The 16,099-nt window shown below is 40.6% G+C and overlaps 3 protein-coding genes across 5 annotated transcripts; 1 reads left to right on the top strand and 2 right to left on the bottom strand.

Annotated features, from left to right (window-relative positions):
- Positions 1 to 259: 259 nt before the first annotated feature.
- LOC146716375 (bolA-like protein 2) lies at positions 260 to 4,465 on the bottom strand. 2 transcript variants are annotated; one of them, XM_085451803.1, is made up of 5 exons: positions 4,373 to 4,465; positions 3,831 to 3,898; positions 3,567 to 3,631; positions 1,450 to 1,547; positions 260 to 469 (listed from the first exon to the last, which is right to left on the bottom strand). In XM_085451803.1, the coding sequence occupies exons 3-5, from the start codon at positions 3,627 to 3,629 to the stop codon at positions 370 to 372; spliced, it is 261 nt and encodes an 86-aa protein (XP_085307929.1). In that variant the 5' UTR covers positions 3,630 to 3,631; positions 3,831 to 3,898; positions 4,373 to 4,465; the 3' UTR covers positions 260 to 369. The 2 variants fall into 2 exon arrangements, with proteins under 2 accessions (XP_085307929.1, XP_085307928.1); XM_085451802.1 differs by lacking the exon at positions 4,373 to 4,465 and having other exon boundaries at positions 3,831 to 3,971.
- On the top strand, positions 4,238 to 10,092 carry slx1b (structure-specific endonuclease subunit SLX1B). The gene is made up of 6 exons (XM_085451799.1): positions 4,238 to 4,328; positions 4,462 to 4,652; positions 4,734 to 4,785; positions 6,017 to 6,337; positions 7,169 to 7,384; positions 9,305 to 10,092. The coding sequence occupies exons 1-6, from the start codon at positions 4,296 to 4,298 to the stop codon at positions 9,332 to 9,334; spliced, it is 843 nt and encodes a 280-aa protein (XP_085307925.1). The 5' UTR covers positions 4,238 to 4,295; the 3' UTR covers positions 9,335 to 10,092.
- Positions 10,093 to 10,261: 169 nt separating this feature from the next.
- Positions 10,262 to 15,897, bottom strand: LOC146716373 (membrane-spanning 4-domains subfamily A member 4A-like). Of its 2 annotated transcripts, none has more exons than XM_085451801.1 (7): positions 15,790 to 15,897; positions 14,815 to 14,933; positions 14,492 to 14,599; positions 13,703 to 13,756; positions 13,096 to 13,239; positions 11,632 to 11,754; positions 10,262 to 10,838 (listed from the first exon to the last, which is right to left on the bottom strand). In XM_085451801.1, exons 1-7 carry the CDS (start codon positions 15,794 to 15,796, stop codon positions 10,800 to 10,802), a joined length of 594 nt encoding a protein of 197 aa, XP_085307927.1. In that variant the 5' UTR covers positions 15,797 to 15,897; the 3' UTR covers positions 10,262 to 10,799. The 2 variants fall into 2 exon arrangements, with proteins under 2 accessions (XP_085307927.1, XP_085307926.1); XM_085451800.1 differs by having other exon boundaries at positions 14,815 to 14,936; positions 15,790 to 15,896.
- Positions 15,898 to 16,099: the final 202 nt, after the last annotated feature.

Raw genomic sequence — 16,099 nt, 5'->3', positions numbered from 1 at the left:
CTACATGCAGCTTGCCATCACCAGTGTGTGAATGTGTGTGTGAATTGGTGGATGACTGAATGTGTAAAGCGCTTTGGGGTCCTTAGGGACTAGTAAAGCGCTATACAAATACAGGCCATTTACCATTTACCATGTTCTGCAGTGGGCATTTGTAACTTCATTAAATGTATTTATCATGATTTATTAGCAATAAAAAACATGATGTTGTGCTGTCAAAACAGCAGAGAGTCCAATAAAAATGATTCAACAGAGACAGGAGGAAGCATCTAAGAGTTTTATTGCCAGTCGATTAAAGAGAATTTAAGAAGTGTATCCGTTCTACATATCCAGTGAGTGTTTATGGCAACAACGTGATACAGTGTTTGTGTGTCATTGTGAATTCTGTTTCTTCCACTGTTCTGGTGTGAGGGTCTTCTGTTCAAAAGCATGGATCTCTTTCAGCTCCTCGGCTAGACAAGTATTCACCATCCTGCCAACACACAGTACACACAGCACAGTGACATGACGAGCTTTAAGGCTGCAGAAACGGCTAGAAAGGAGTTTCACTGAAACCCGCACAGACGTATAATCTGAGCAAAAGTCCTGCGTTACACTTCATTTCTTTATATTTTGCTAGGAAAATAGAAAATATTTGCTGTGGTTTATGGAAATCTGCAGACATATGTTGCACAATTCTAACCAGCTTGAAAGGCAACGCAGAACACTCTGAGGCTGCTTCAGGTCATTTTCAGGAATAGTTGCCCTTCATGAAGGAAATTCAAAGTTCTTCTTCGGAGGTTTCTGCCTTTGTTCTGTTCTGTGTCTGGATAATCTCACACAGCTTCAATAATGTCGAGCTCTGGGGAGGCTAGTCCATGACTGACAGTGCTCCACTGTGTGTTCTTCTATCCAGGTATGATTTAACTGCACTGGTGGGATCATTGCCATGCTCCACACCACTGGCTAGAGCCTCCACTGTGTTTTAAAGATGACTCTACACACTCACAATGTTGAACCTCTCTCTCCCCACCTCCTCTGTACATACCGATGATGATTTGAAGCAAAAATATACAATTTTGTTTCTCTTTTTGTTTCATTTCCTGTTAAAATTGCTAATTTTTTAAAGGACTCAAGCCATACAAAGTCTTGCACTAATAGCCATTAAGGAATCACTTGGTATTTGCAAAAATACTTGTTTTTTTATTGTTTACATTTTTCATATATTCAATTAAAGTAATTGGAACAAAATATATGTTTTTGCAGTACGCTACTATTAAAGTGTCTAAAGACACAATATAAAATTCTTTGCCTAGTTTTCTGTTACATGTAGCCATAACACAGGTTCATCCCTTGAGCCTTTTTTACTTCTTAACCCAAGAAGGTTAAGGTTACAGAGAAACAAATAAACCATCCACAGCTTTGTTTTGTCATCAGCACCTCATGCGTACACACTGGCACATGTGTTATTACCTGTGTCTCTGCAGCAGTGGTTTGTTCTCAAACTGGGGCGAAACCACCAGCACTTTGAAGCTGGCAGCACATCTGTTGGCTGATATATCCTCCACCTCCTGGTTAAGCACAAGATCAAGTATGTGAGTACCTTTACTTAAGACAAATAATCTAAATACTTCTATAAAAATACATTTCAAGGTCATTATTACTCATCCTTTATTATAAAAAGGTAGATTTGCAGTAGTTGTGTGAAGTGAAACTATTGAGTATCAAGCTGCAACTAACATTTTCATAACCAAATGATGTGCTCATATTATTTGCTGCATTAATCAATTCATTGTTTGCATTGTTTAAAAACAGTGAGATAGCATCACCATTAGCCAGAAGCCAAACTGACACCTTACTGTACTTCTGTACTTCCTCTGAAATATACTGGTTTATGTGCCATTAGAAAAAGAACTCATGTAAAGTATGAAAAGTACACTGATGTAAGCGTACCTTCTTTCATTCCAGCAATGCACGTTATTACAACATAGTGTCAATAATTACAGCTCTGATTTTTTCATGGTAGTTTCATTTTAACAGAGGCAAAAATACATTACATAAAAGTTATAAATTGATTTGTGTGTCATGTGTAAAACATGAGTGAGTGGTGGTGAAACCCTTGTTGCCTAAAAAAAAAAGCTTGTAGTTGGTCACCAGGCTTGCACACATCTCATGAGACATTCTGACCCAGTCTTCACAGAAACTCTCAGCTGTTTAGGTTTGTTGGCTGCTGTTTCAGCTCCATCCACAAATTTTCTATTGGAGTCCTGGAGACTGGCTATGCCACTCTATGACCTTAATGTTCTTCTTATTTAGCCACTCCTTTGTTGCCTTGGCGGTATGGTTTGGGTTAGTGTTGTGATGGAAGACCCATCTTCAATGTTTTATGATACATGGTCCTGCCCAGAGGTGGAAAGTAATGAAGTACAAATGCATAGGTTAAAAGTATATTTAAGTACAGTACCAATCTGTACTTCAGTATTTATTTTTCTGACAACTGTACTTTTACTCCCTACATTTTTAAACAAATATCTGTACTTTCTCTACACATTTTCAAAACAGACCAGTTATTTCAGGTTCGACAGGATCATCTCTTATACTCGGGATTTTAAGTGGGCTGGAAAGTGTGCAGGTGTTTGTATGTTGAAGCCTTAACACAAAACACCTTCAAAGTATAGTGTTTCACCCTCCATGCTTGGTGTTCTTTGGGTCATACTGAGCATTTCTCTTTCTCCAAACATGGTGAGTCGAGTCGAGGCCAAAAAGCTAAATTTTGGTTTCACCCTATTACTGCGCTTTCTCTCAAGCCTTCTCTGAATTATTTAGATGTTTCCTTCCTTCTTCAACCCAGATTTCAGTCTGTTACAGCGTAGTGTGTTTTCCAAGTGGTGTTCCAGGTGGCCTTGGTCCTACCTACCCTTGAAATCATCAACTCCTTCTGTCTAGTTTTGGGCTGATTCAACCGTTATCATCCTCACCCATCATCTTTCATGTTGGTAAGATCTTGCATATGGCATACAACCTGGGATAATAGGGGGTCGTTTAATATTTCTTCCATTTCTGAATTATAACAGTTGTCACCTTCTCACCAGCTTTCTTTCTTTTGGTCTTGTAGCCCATTTCAGTCTTGTGCAAGTCTACAATCTTGTCCCTGATGTGCTTTGACAGCTCTTTTGTCTTGTATGTGATGGTGGAGAGGTTGGAATTGAAGAAACTGATTATGTAGATAGGTGTGCTTCTACCTCACATCCATGTCCAACTTAGAATTACAAATTAAACTAACAGACATGTCTTTGAAATGCGGGAGGAATCACACAGACACATGGGCATTATGCAAATAGCACACATAAAGGACCCAGCTGGGGTTCAAACCTTTTTTCTGTGAGGCAACAGACCTAACCCACTGTGCTACAAATGGGCCCTGTAAAATGTTACTTCAAAGTTAAGGTTTTGTTGTTAATGACTGAAAGCACTTTGAATGTGTGCACACACACACACACACACACACACACACACACACACACACACACACTCTCTCTCTCTCTCTCTCTCTCTCTCTCTCTCTCTCTCTTAGGAAGTCTTGAACCTACCACGTGCACTGCCGCCAGCTCTTTGATAAGTCTGTCCCGGATGTGATCAGCTGTTACTGACATGTCTACATGATATAAAAACGGAAACAAACCGATTGCAGGGTTAGTGGTTAGCCGGACCGGCAGCTGCTTTGTCACACTGGATCTGATGACTGATGTAAACTGCCACTTAAAATAAGGGCGTTATATTCACTCGTGCATTCTCGGTATATTTAAAAGAAAAATACTCTTCGACTGTTAAATCGTTGAAGATGAGAGTATTACCAAAAGCTGTGATGCTGTCGCTCCTTAGTGACTCTGTGCGGACGTCCTACTGGCGTCAGTCTTCGGCGCTAAGATCACAACAGACCGAAAGAAACACCAATTGCATTGTGACAAATTACACAGTGCCCAATCATTTGAGAGCCGTACATACAGTAGGCGGGACCAATTATTTAAAATAGCAAATCATAACACTAGAGGTCTATGCAGAAAGCCAAACTAAAGTTTTGCAGTTTCGATTAATGAATCAGAAAAGACTGCACGTATCCGACATCTTTAGTCATAGATGTGTTAGTATAGCCTGACTGGTATAAGATGTTACGCTTTTGTTAGCTACTCTGCGTCGTTACGCTTTTTTGAATTTTGAATTTTATCAGGCAGATTTTTCGACTACTAATACAGAGGCTGTTTATGTGTATGTACTTTTTTTTTTAAAGCGACCAAGCAGTCGGAGGTGGCTAACTGTGGATGAAAAACGTAAAGATTTTGTGCAAAAGTCACGTAAGTGTTGAACAATACTTGGAGTTATTTGGTGTGTATTATACCTGTATAATACTTTAGCATGTAGCCAATGTTAGCCACTGTGACCGATATCTGGTAAAGTCGTGATTCAGTCTTGGGCTTATGAGAGTAGTCTGCTTATGCTGTTACTATGGTAGTGGAGGTGGAAAGTTTCTTCGGGGTGTATATGCTGTACTGCATCAATCCAAAATTTAAAGGCCGTATCTACATCGGCTTCACTGTGAACCCAGAGCGAAGGATAGGACAGCACAATGCTGGGAGGCACAGAGGAGGGGCCAAGAGGACCAGCGGGAGAGGACCGTGGTAGGGCCTCGCAACTTTATACTGTACGGTATACCGCACCTTGGACATTAGTTACTATTTACTGTGTCCGTCTGTCTACAGGGAGATGGTCCTCATTATCCACGGCTTCCCATCTGATATTGCTGCTCTCAGGGTAAGTATCAAGACACTGTCCAATCTATAAGTGATGGAAATGAATCAAAAACTCTCAGAGCGCCATTGTGACTATAATAAAGTGTCACCCAAGCCCATAGCAATAAGAGCGCAGTTTCATGCGTCCACAGTTTTCAGAGTTTGGACGACCACATGTAAAGAAACAATCTTCTACAGTTTGTCAGTTGGAATTTCATGCAAATGTTAGTATATAATAAATGTGATGATTAATTTGCTTTGCTTTGCTTTAAATCATTGGATTTCAGCAGAAATCTGCCAATCTGGGCTTTAGGTGATGAAATTTCCATTTGTCATTTTTTTCACCTAATGATAGTGAGTGGGTGGGTGGGGGGAGGGTATGTTTACTGAGTGATAAAAATAAATAGAGGCCCATTTTTCAGCACAGAAATTGAGCATGATTTTCAACCATTCATCTCAGACAATGATCCTTAAAGCTAACAGAAAGAAAAACATGAAACATGACCATGACTGCATGTGCACGCTAGACAGGTCAGATTCATGATCAAACATTAACAGCTGAAGTTTAGTTGAATGTTTCCAGAGTTCAGTTTAAATGAACTCTGGAATCTGAACTCTAGTCTTGTTTGATTTATTGTGGTCAGAAGACTGTCGCAGTGGAGACAAAATCATCCGTGGCTAGTCTTAGCACCAAATAACCACAGAGTAGAAGAGATAGTGACCATAGTGTTTGTGTTCTGAGACACTATGTTTTTTATGTCACAGCCTAATTGCATTTCCAATAAATCTGAAACACACACACAACAGACAACATCTCTCCTCTTCTCAGGTGTAGTTCTGATGCCTTGAAAGGCCCTGAAATGTTTAAAGACTACTTTGAACATTATATTTTATTACCGGTAATGGAATTGCAGATTCCCGTCCCTACCTGAGAATGGTTCTACCAGAGGTTTCTTCCTGTTAAAAGGGAGTTTTTCCTTCCCACTGTTGCAAAGTGCTTGCTCATAGGGGTCTTCTCATTGTTGGGTTTTAGTGTTTACTTGGTGGAGAGTCTTTACCGTACAGTATAAAGCACCTTGTGGCACTGTCGTCTGTATAAATAGAATTGAACCAGACTGAAAACAGACAAGGTTTTAGGCACCAAGTGAAATGAGGAAAATACTTCACACAAATCAGATTAATATTTTGCAAGCTCCATCCAAGCTGGACACTGTCCTGAGTGGCTGTGTGACTGTCATGTTTCTGTGTGCCAGTTTGAGTGGGCGTGGCAGCACCCTCATTCCTCCAGGAGGCTTGTGCATGTATCTTGGCGCTCCAGAAAAGAATCGAGCCTGGAATTCCACTGGCGAGTCGTCTCCAACATGCTGAGGGTGGCGCCATGGAACAGACTGCCGCTAACAGCGCGCTGGCTCAAACAGGAGTACAGGATGGACTTTGAGCCTGGCCTGCAGCCTCCCCTCCATATCCCCATCGCTTTTGGCACCGTAAGAGCCAAAAAGACACCCTCGCTACAATGTCAGGACGAGGAAGAGGAGGAGGCGTCCATGTGTTTTCTCTGTGAGAAGCACATCAAGGTAGAGTCATCTAACAGATCAGTATCAGTGCTTTTACACATTTCTGTTCAGTTTAAACAGCAGGATGTCTTTAATGGTCAGCAGGATTAACTCATCAAAATACTCAATGGCTCAGATATCGTTTGGTTGTTTAGATACTTGTTTTTCAAATCATATCCATCTGAGTACATTGTTGATATATATTTTTTAATCTAGGAACATTTTAAACTACTTCAATGACCTTTCTTCAAATAAACAGGCAGTGGAGAGAATGTGTGGAGCTTCCTGCTCTGCAGCAAAGCTCCTGACCTGTTCCTCTGTTTTATTTTACTTTAGTCTCAGCCAAGCCGATTTGCTCAGGAACAAATAAAATACTGAAATGAACATTAAGTTATCTAAGTGAATTTTATTCAACTCAACTTTAACTTCCACTGAGTATCCAAACGACGCAGGGTTGAAAATAATGTGCAAAGTCGGGCAGGGGAAACAACTTCTGTCGGGGGATAACTACCTTGACACAAGACTGGCTCTAGTGAGCCTTGACATCCCAGTCGACTATCTACTGCTAGCTGGTGGGATGTCAGGCATTTCCGAAAATGTGGGAGCACTTTTACAAACAGGTGATGTCTTCATAAATCGAGGTCTCGCCTGAAAATATCTTGAAAGTTTATTTTGTGTCCCAGAACCAGTAATAGTTCAAACTTTACTTGAAATTTTAGCTGAATTTAATGTAATGTAATGTAAGCATTTCACTACATATCGTACTGTGTATGACTGTGTACGTGACAAATAAAATTTGAATTTGAAATTTGAATTTAATGTAAACAATGTAATGCTTTTGTGCTCTTTGAGGTGTCAGAGAAGCTGAGCTGTGTCCACCCTTCCTGTGGGATGAGAGGTCATGTAATCTGCCTTGCCAGATATTTCCTGAGGTCTGAGCCATCCCACCTTCTGCCAGTTGAGGGCGAGTGTCCTTCCTGCGACAGCTCGATGCTGTGGGGAAGTCTCATCCGACATAAACACGGCTGCTTCGGAGACCTGGAGGAGGTCACGCTGTCTGCAGCCCAAGTTAGTTACAGCATCTCATGCTCAGTATGTTTAGATAGAATACATTCAGCTCTCTGTTCATTACTCACTTTTATTATTTGCATGTCTCCTGTTGGTTCTTTTCTAAAGCCTCTCACAAAAAGCTTTGCTCACATTGATTATGCCAGAGGCGGTTACTGGAGTCTCACTGTATTTCTGTTTTTTATTTTATTTTTTTCATGTGCAAAATTAAGACAAAATGCCAAAGCAGTGTGTGAAAACCAAGTACACCCTATGATTCAGTAGCTTGTAGAACAACGTCTACCAGCCACAACTCGGAGTAATCATTTTCTTATGACGTTATCAGTCTCTCCCATGGCAGTGGAAGAATTTTGGCCTCTGGTGTGTTTGATTCTTGGGGTCACTGTGCTGACTAGGGTTGTTCTGATTTCACAACTTGGACACTCTCATTCCTTACACTTTAATGACACATACATATAGGGCCTTTTGAGGTGGGCACACTGAACAGGGTCCTCACCTCTGGTGCCAGTGCTGGTGCTGGTTGGCGCCCCCACCCACTGGCTGGTGCATTGGTGTTTCTCGGTGTCTGCGGCTGGGTGCTCGGTTGGGTTGTGGCTCACTCTCAAAGGCTGCTTTGCATGACCTGGCCCTCCTGGCTCTGATGGGCCCCTGCTTGGGTGGTGGGCGTGGTGCTCTTGGGTCTCAGGTCCTGGGCCTGGAGCTCAGTCTGCTCTGGCACAGCTGGCTGCCGGCAGCACCTGCGGGCTCATTTCTGTGGCCCTGGGCCTTCTGAACTGTGGCTGCTGGCTGCTTACCTCTGCTCTTCTCCAGGTAGGGGCTGCCATTGTCCTTGAAGTGGTCTGGGGGGGCCTCTGGATGTCTGTTGCCCCGGTCACCTCCTTGCCTGCTTCATATCCTGTATTAGTAGTACTGTGTGCTGTTCAGTCAAATTTATAATTTATTCCATTTTTATTATTTATCTTTAATTGCCAGGATTAGCTCTCCACTCTCTGGCCCCTCCGTTCTGTTCAGTTCAGCTACAGTCTCCCCTCTGCTCTGCACAGCCAGCAAACTGCCTGCTTATCCATGTGTCCGTAATCTGCTCTGCAATAATTATTCGTCTTTTATCTAATTGCAGTTCGCTGGCTGCAATGTTAATGATAACAGATGGCTAATGTGGCTATCGGGTAATTGCTAATGCTAAACACCTAATGTTATTGTGTGTGCCAGCCAGGCTAACGTTTATGATAACTGTTTAATATTTCAGTGTTGCTGAAATGAGAGTTTTACTGAGCTCTGAAATTCCTCTGAAAGTGTTGCTCAGTGTAATGCATGTTAACTACTTCAGCTGTCAGTGGGGGGAGGAGCTGTGAGCCTAAAGTTGCCTGTCAGCTGGAGGCAAAGATGATTGACACTGTTGCACACGAGTATCTTAATTCAATGTTAATTTTAGATTCGATTAATATCGGAATAAAGTTGTTGTTGTTTTTTTGTTGTTTTGTTGGCACGAGGCTGATGCTGTATGGTATTCTGAGTGGTAATCTATATAACAATTTTCTACTCTGACCTGCAAACTGCCAAAACCTCTGTTTTCATAGAAGTGCTCAGACTTGATGATCAGTTAATTATGTGCATTTGAGCTTAGCAGTACTGGCTTCTACTTGCCTATTTACCTATGTACTTAGTTTTTCACACTTTGTTTCTGCATTTTATCATTTGAATCAGATGATCTTTCTGATTCAATCTCTAATTGATAAAGACTGTATGCATTCTAATTTACGTAACTGGACATATAGGTACAGTTGGGCCTTAAAATGTCACATCCCTTTCAGAAATCTTGTGTGTGTACACCACACCAGTAGATCTGGAATAAAATGAAGAGTAAATATAGAAGATTTAAGGTGCTTAATTACTTTGCTAATTTGTACTGATCTTCCGCAGAGTCACTGGGCAGACAAACTGCAGATATGAAGAAGGGGAAGCTGTAAAAAAATGTGTTTACTTCTCACTGGACATCACATCACTGTCAGAAGAACTGGAGCATTGCGTGGAAAGGACCGTGCTTCCAACATGATCTGCAGTTTGTGGCGACTGTGTCAGTGGACTGGCATTAATATGGTGCTTTTCTAGCCTTACTGACTACTCTGAGCACTAGAAGCCACGTTTCACCATAAGTTATACAGCAAATTCTCATTCACAATCTATTTGAACCTCTAACTCATGCAATCATAGGGCAAGAGGCAGGATACACTCTTTTTTTTGTTGTCATTATTAGTGTTGAATTAGGTGCGAGTGATGTAGTGTTAGTGCTGTCTTCTCTTCGTTCCAGTCTGCTGGAGTCTGTTTGGGAGGAAAACCACACAGGGAGAATATGCAGAGTACACACATGTATTAATTAATAGTTACGTGGTAATTCTAAGTGTGGATATGGGCGTGTGAATGGTTGAATCTCTGTGTTAGCCCTGTGATGACAACATATCCATGATGTTCCTGCCTTTCCCTTACCCAGTGATAGCAGGAACTCCAGCCTAACTTTTGTCTTGTTTCTGTCACTTTCTCTTAATTATTTAAAAAGCAGAATAAAATCTTCAGTTTTTATACATGACTGATAACTAATTCTTCCATTCTGTATGTATTATTGTAGGGTCTGCCTTATAATATAAAGCGCCTTGAGGCGACTGTTGTTGTGATTTGGCGCTGTATAAATAAAACTGAATTGAATAACTGTTTTGGGGGTATAATCTTGGTTATGGTTCCCTGAGCTATAAGTCTGGCCCATATTTTTTCTGTACACTACCACAGAGGATTTTAAATCAGCCGTGATGTGACTGAAGTGCGAACTATTTGTATACGTATGAATATGTATATGTACACGACAGGTGAAAACGTTTAGACCACTCCAATTTTTCCAGTTATTTATTGCAAGGTCTGTCCTACAGAGAAATTGCAAAGAAAGTCAAGGTGTCAGTGAGTACAGTTTCCTTCACCATGAAAAGGCTCAGTAACAAACTCTGACAGGAAGAGGTCTGACAAACCCAAAGACACAACTGAATCAGAGGACAAGTTTCTGAGAGTTAACAGCTTGCGTAATAGGCGGCTCACAGGACATCAAGCACAAATTAATAGTCGTATTAACCAAGTCTCAGTTTCTTGCTTCTTCTTTTCCTGGTCAACCTCCATGAACTGATTTGGCTAATGTGCCTTGTTCCTTGGCCTGGAAGTCCCCCTGTTTTCTGTTTGATGTGTGTGTATGTTTGTGTGTATATATATATATATATGTGTGTGTGTATATATATGTGTATATATAATGGAGGGTAAAGTGCCACTTTGATATTACGCATGATTGTTATTCTCAAAATACTAATTTGGTTTTAACTCAAGACTGTACTGGAGCATTTTTGTGGCTGTACGTGAGTCTTTTGCGCCTGTCCCATCTTCACTCCTGGGCGGGAGGGGCTTGTACGGTGATCACTGGCTGAAAGGCACAGAAAATAAGGTTGAATATCATTACCTCTATGAGCCCTGTCTAAAGTTAGTAACAATGATTGTGTGGCCTATTCTTAATGGGATAACAAAAAAATATTAATTTACTGTGGAGGGCCTCAAGTGCCATGGTTAAATAATTATAATTGAAAATAAATCATTAATTAGATATATAAATAATTAATCATATCATGTCAATTAATTTCATGTAAAAGATTTAATAATTTTTTATTTAGTTGTTTTCAATTGTAATTAATTAATTACACAATTCAATGGCTTATTTAATTAAGTCATATTGGCACTCCTGACCCTTCTGCTGTGTTCATGAATTAATTTTATCGTTCAACCTCACCCATCAAAGTCATGGCAAGATAATCGATTGCCATGAAGTGGATTTGGGGCAGGTATGCCAGAATGCATTGAAAACCACAAATGGCACAAGTGTAAGTAAAGTTTTGAAATACCTTGTTTGTGTATTTTGAAAGATTGTTAGCACAAATCTAACAGTTAACGGTTAACAAAGTTAACTGGCAGCAGGAACAACTGTCTTTGAAAACGTCAGAGCACTTTTGCAAAGAGGCTCTATCTCAACAAACTGACCAAATATTTGAAGATTGTGCCACTACATTCTCAGCAAAAAACTGTAGTTGGAGACACACAAACAGGGTATTTCAAAACTGTAAGTATAGTTTGGCTCCACACATGTCCAAATGCCTGTGTGTAGGCATTAATGAATATGACAATGTGACAGTGCACTGCGATTGCGATCATGAGCATCTACTCACTAGTTTAGCCGGTGGTCCACAACAGTTGACCACCTTACAGCAATAGGCAGCCAAAGTAACAGAGATGGCAAACAGAGTCGCCTGGATGAGCATACCTCCAGCACAAAAGTGGGCATTGATTTTCTGTAAATAGAACACAATACACACACATGACATATGGACATCTTTCATGTCATTCTTCAGCTCAACTTCCTTCATTAAATTGTGCATTTAGCATACTGTGAAGTGCCGTCACATTACTATTCCACCTATTTCAATTCATTTTCATTTATATTGTTTACATTTATTATAATTGTAGTTTTTCCATATTTATATAAATAAATAAAACTATATTGAATTATATAGCACCATATCACAAGCCCGCTGCCCCAAGGTGCTTTATATTGTGAGATAGCCTCTGTCAGTGCGCCCCAGGGTGGCTGTGGCTACAATGTAGCTTGGCATCACCAGTGTGTGAATGTGTGTGTATGAATGTGCGTGTGTGTGTGTGAATGGGTGGATGACTGGATATGTAAAGCACTTTGGGGTCCTTAGGGACTAGTAAAGCGCTATACAAATACAGGCCATTTACCATTTTTACCATAGAGACCTTACAATAATACAGAGAAAATACTGGTGGCTGCCAGTTATCTCAGTAGATGCACCAAGCCATCTTTTTGAAAAATCCTACACTCGCATTCACGGGATTTTCAGAACTTCTGAAAATCTGTGATCATGATCACTTTGGGATCAAAGTTGTCCGAGATTCGTAGTAGACGCACCCATAGTGTTAATTTTAAACTTCTGCTCTGTCTCATTCTCGAGTTATTGCATGCCCACACTTGGTTGTCCATGCCATTTATGTCATCTGGCTTGATTGACAGATAAATCTGGGCATTATCTGCAGTGAAAATGTAAGCGATACCCAGAACAATATTGCCTAAAGGGAAGCATGTATAATGTAAACAGAACTGATCCTAGTACAGAACCCTGTGGAACTCCATAATTAACCTTAGTGTGTGAAGAGGACTCTCCATTTACACTAACAAATTAGAGTATATTTGATAGATATGATTTAAATCACTGCAATGCAGTACCTCTAATTCCTATGTACTGCTCTAATCTCTGTAATTAAATATTATGGTCGACAGTATTGAACGCTGCACTGAGGTCTAGCAGGACAAGCACAGACACGAGTCCACTGTCAGAGGCCATAAGAAGATCATTTGTAACCTTCACCAGCGTCTTTACTGATGAGTTCTCAAACCTGACTGGAACTCTTCAAATAAATCATTATGCTGCAGATGATCTGTTAGCTGTTTGAAAACTACTCTTTCAAGAATTTTCCCACATTAGAATAATGGAAGACAATAGATAGTTCTTAGTTTGACACTTCCCTTTCTTCCACTAATTTGAAAATAAAATGAATGTAGTTCAACTAAATATAATAACAATATTCTTATAAAGAAGGCATTTGTTACTCACCTCAATTTTATGGCAGATTTCACCGTAGTCCATCGTGTAAGAGTGCCAGCAGTAATAGGGTGTGCTATCCTTAATCAGAGTGCAGGCTAGATTGACGATGGAAGCGACACACGCCACAATCTGCATCACCAAGCAGGCCCTTAGCTGAGAAAAACAGCTGATACAATTATTTGCTTGGAGACATGGATACATTGTGTAAGAAGATATAAAAAAAACCACTTTAAATTTCAATCCTGATATAAAAAGTCAGTTTCACTCCTCCCACTTGTTTCCAGCTAGTTGCTAACAAGGTGACTGCTGGTGTCTGTCTGCTGTATTATGAGAAGTACTGCTTCTACATCCTGGCCATATGTGCTGTTGCATGTACTGGTCACTGCCAGTCCTGGCAGTAAAATGTCAGGGACAAGGTCACTTGACATGTGTAACAACCAGCTGCATTCAGCCTTACTCAGTGATTCTTAAAGGAAGTGAGACTGAGAGCTGTTCTGTTTCTGTGGCAGGGGACTTCAACAGTGGCATTAACTGATACGGTAAATATCTTCCCGTACTCTGTGGTTGCTGTTTTTAAGCTGTTATGTTGTATGTGCATGCTTGTGTGCACACTCACTGTCGGCAGATGAAGATTCTTTGCTGCTACAGCTAAGCTCCCAGCTATTATCACCTGTACAGAGAACAAAACCACACACAAGAAGGCTGACATTAGGCCCAAGTCTGGAATTAACCAACTAACAGAATTAACAGGTAGTGCAACTTTTCTATGAACTGGTAGTTCGATCCCTGGCTACTCCAGTCTGTGTTCCAAAGCATCCTTGGGCATGATACTATGTACAGGTTGCCCTCAGTGGATTCAGTGCAGTGTGATTGTTAGCTAGAAAGCGCTCAGGCATGAAAGGAAGTGCTTGTATGAATGGGAAATGTTGTATAAAATGCTTTAAGTGCTCCAGTAGAGTAGAATTTGCACTCAATATTTTCATTCAGCATACTTTCTTGTATTTAGCTATCTAGCTTGCTAGTAGTAGTTGGATGACTGCAATTAAACAGACTGGCGAAGGTAATTAAATAACTAATCTAATTTATAACACAGACAACTTGCCAACATGTTGCAGTCACTCTGAGTCTACACTGATGGGTACTACACTTATTTACTACATCCCTTTGAAACAGAGAACTCTATATTTTGAGTTATCTTCTTATATAAAAAGCAAGGTTGTTAAGTGCCGGTGTCATTTTGCAGATCAGTGATTGTCCTGCAGCAAAGATGTCACTATTTGAAAACATTTCATCTTTTATTCTAGCTGGACTTGGGATGCAAGTAGTTATGAAGAATGCAAGTTTTCTTGTCTTATATAGTTTCTCTGCTCATCTAATGCTGTGTGTGAAGTGTCTGCAAACTTACCAGGAGAGATGAGATGAAGAAAGGTATAACAGCGTACGTATTACCCCAGTTACTCAGAAACACAATGGTGCTGAGCATCGTGAAAACACTGAGGCTGATCTGAGTGATCTGAAGTAAAGTCAGGAAAAGGTGTCAGAAAATAAACCTAGAACAGTTGAATTTAATGATCTGGACAGATGAGTGAGTACTTTTGGCAATATAGTGTGTATATATAAACTAGTTGAAGTTGAAGACACACGCACGCACGCACGCACTCACTCACTCACTCACACACACACACACACACACACACACACACACACACACACACACACACACAATACCCCCAGAGCTTTGGGTTCAGCTTCCAGGTATTTCTCTTTCCTGTGGATGTGTTTCTGGAAGGTGAGTGTGACCAGAGGACTTTGAGCTGGGCTGATGGCTTCTTCCACAGCTGGTACTTCTTCTGAAAGCAGCAGTGAAAAGATCTCTGTTACTGCTGCACAGTTTTGACTCAGCTCAGTATCCAAACTGTGCTGCTAAACTTCACTGCAAATCATAGCGGTATTCATGTAAGTTTGGGTTTATATTAACATTATAACTGTGTTTACTCAGAGTCCAGAATCTCTGAGGGTGACAATAAAAGGCAGATTCCATCGTGGGGTTGTGCTGTACCGTAATAACAGTGCTGAGGGTATTTGTTGTTTCTCTGCTCACTAACAGCAGGCGTGTGTCGGCGCGCAGTCTATGTGCAGATTTAGCAGAAACAGCTGGATTGCAAACATGCCTCAGTATCAACACCGACATCTGGATTTTATCAGACGCACTGCTGCTCTCTCATTTCCCCTTAAACCAAAGCGGGGACATCGTAAATTTAGCACCGAGAAATAAGGTTGTTAAGTATTAAATAAAATCGCTCCTCTTGAGAATAAAGTCGAAATTCGCGATTAAAGCCAAAAATCTGCTTTGAGAAAAAAGTCGAAATGTGGAGATTACAGTTGTTTGGTTGTTTAGCTCATTGACATGATCAGCAGAAGGGTGCTGAAAAGATAGCGCGGAAAACTGCATCTGGTTAGAAGCAAAAATCCACAAAAACCTAGAAAAGCGGATTTGTACAAATGATGGTTACACCCGTGTTTGCACACGATGGGTGTTGTATCACAAGACGGCTGATCAGTTAGTTTCACGATGTTTTTTGTGTAGAGGCTACAGTTACAACAACTAAGCTACAAATGTCGATAATAATGTCAATAATATTTTTTCTAGTGTACCGCTTGTACACCATCGTTTAGATTTGAATTATTATATCGATATTTTACCTGCCATGATCACAAGATCCGCTGTAACTTCGTCCAGACAGCTCGCCAGTTTCCCTCGTTTATATGCTGACCTCGGGATTTTGTAGGGAAGTTCGACCCACCCAATCCTCTATCGGGGTGTAGTGGCAAAAAGGGATTTCCTGTTTTTAAACTGTTGTAATTTTTTTTTTATGTGAAATGTCAAATGTATCCATCGTGAATGATATCAAGTCACCTTGAGCCACAAACAACATTCCTGTTACAAGTTAGAAGCCGCAGTCAGTTTTTTGGGGTTTTTTTTGGCAGAGTTTAAATATCCTCTATGAATACG

Source organism: Copadichromis virginalis, linkage group LG3 (assembly GCF_057382275.1).
Source record: "Copadichromis virginalis isolate Kocher_CV1m ecotype Utaka linkage group LG3, C_Virginalis_male_GT1.1, whole genome shotgun sequence".
NCBI classification, from domain to species: domain Eukaryota; kingdom Metazoa; phylum Chordata; class Actinopteri; order Cichliformes; family Cichlidae; genus Copadichromis; species Copadichromis virginalis.
Note: the sequence above shows the minus strand (reverse complement) of the source record. Positions and strands in the feature narration are given on the sequence as shown.

Coding starts and splice junctions, on each gene's coding strand:
- LOC146716375 (XM_085451803.1), bottom strand. CDS start 3,629: ATGTCAGTAACAGCTGATCACATCCGGGACAGACTTATCAAAGAGCTG. Junction 1,548..3,566: donor AGCTGGCGGCAGTGCACGTG/GTAGGTTCAAGA, acceptor GTGCTTAACCAG/GAGGTGGAGGATATATCAGC. Junction 470..1,449: donor CCACTGCTGCAGAGACACAG/GTAATAACACAT, acceptor GTGTGTTGGCAG/GATGGTGAATACTTGTCTAG.
- slx1b (XM_085451799.1), top strand. CDS start 4,296: ATGAAAAACGTAAAGATTTTGTGCAAAAGTCAC. Junction 4,786..6,016: donor CTGATATTGCTGCTCTCAGG/GTAAGTATCAAG, acceptor TCTGTGTGCCAG/TTTGAGTGGGCGTGGCAGCA. Junction 6,338..7,168: donor TCTGTGAGAAGCACATCAAG/GTAGAGTCATCT, acceptor GTGCTCTTTGAG/GTGTCAGAGAAGCTGAGCTG.
- LOC146716373 (XM_085451800.1), bottom strand. Junction 14,600..14,814: donor CTGAACCCAAAGCTCTGGGG/GTATTGTGTGTG, acceptor ACTTTACTTCAG/ATCACTCAGATCAGCCTCAG. Junction 10,839..11,631: donor GTGGACCACCGGCTAAACTA/GTGAGTAGATGC, acceptor TGTGCCTTTCAG/CCAGTGATCACCGTACAAGC.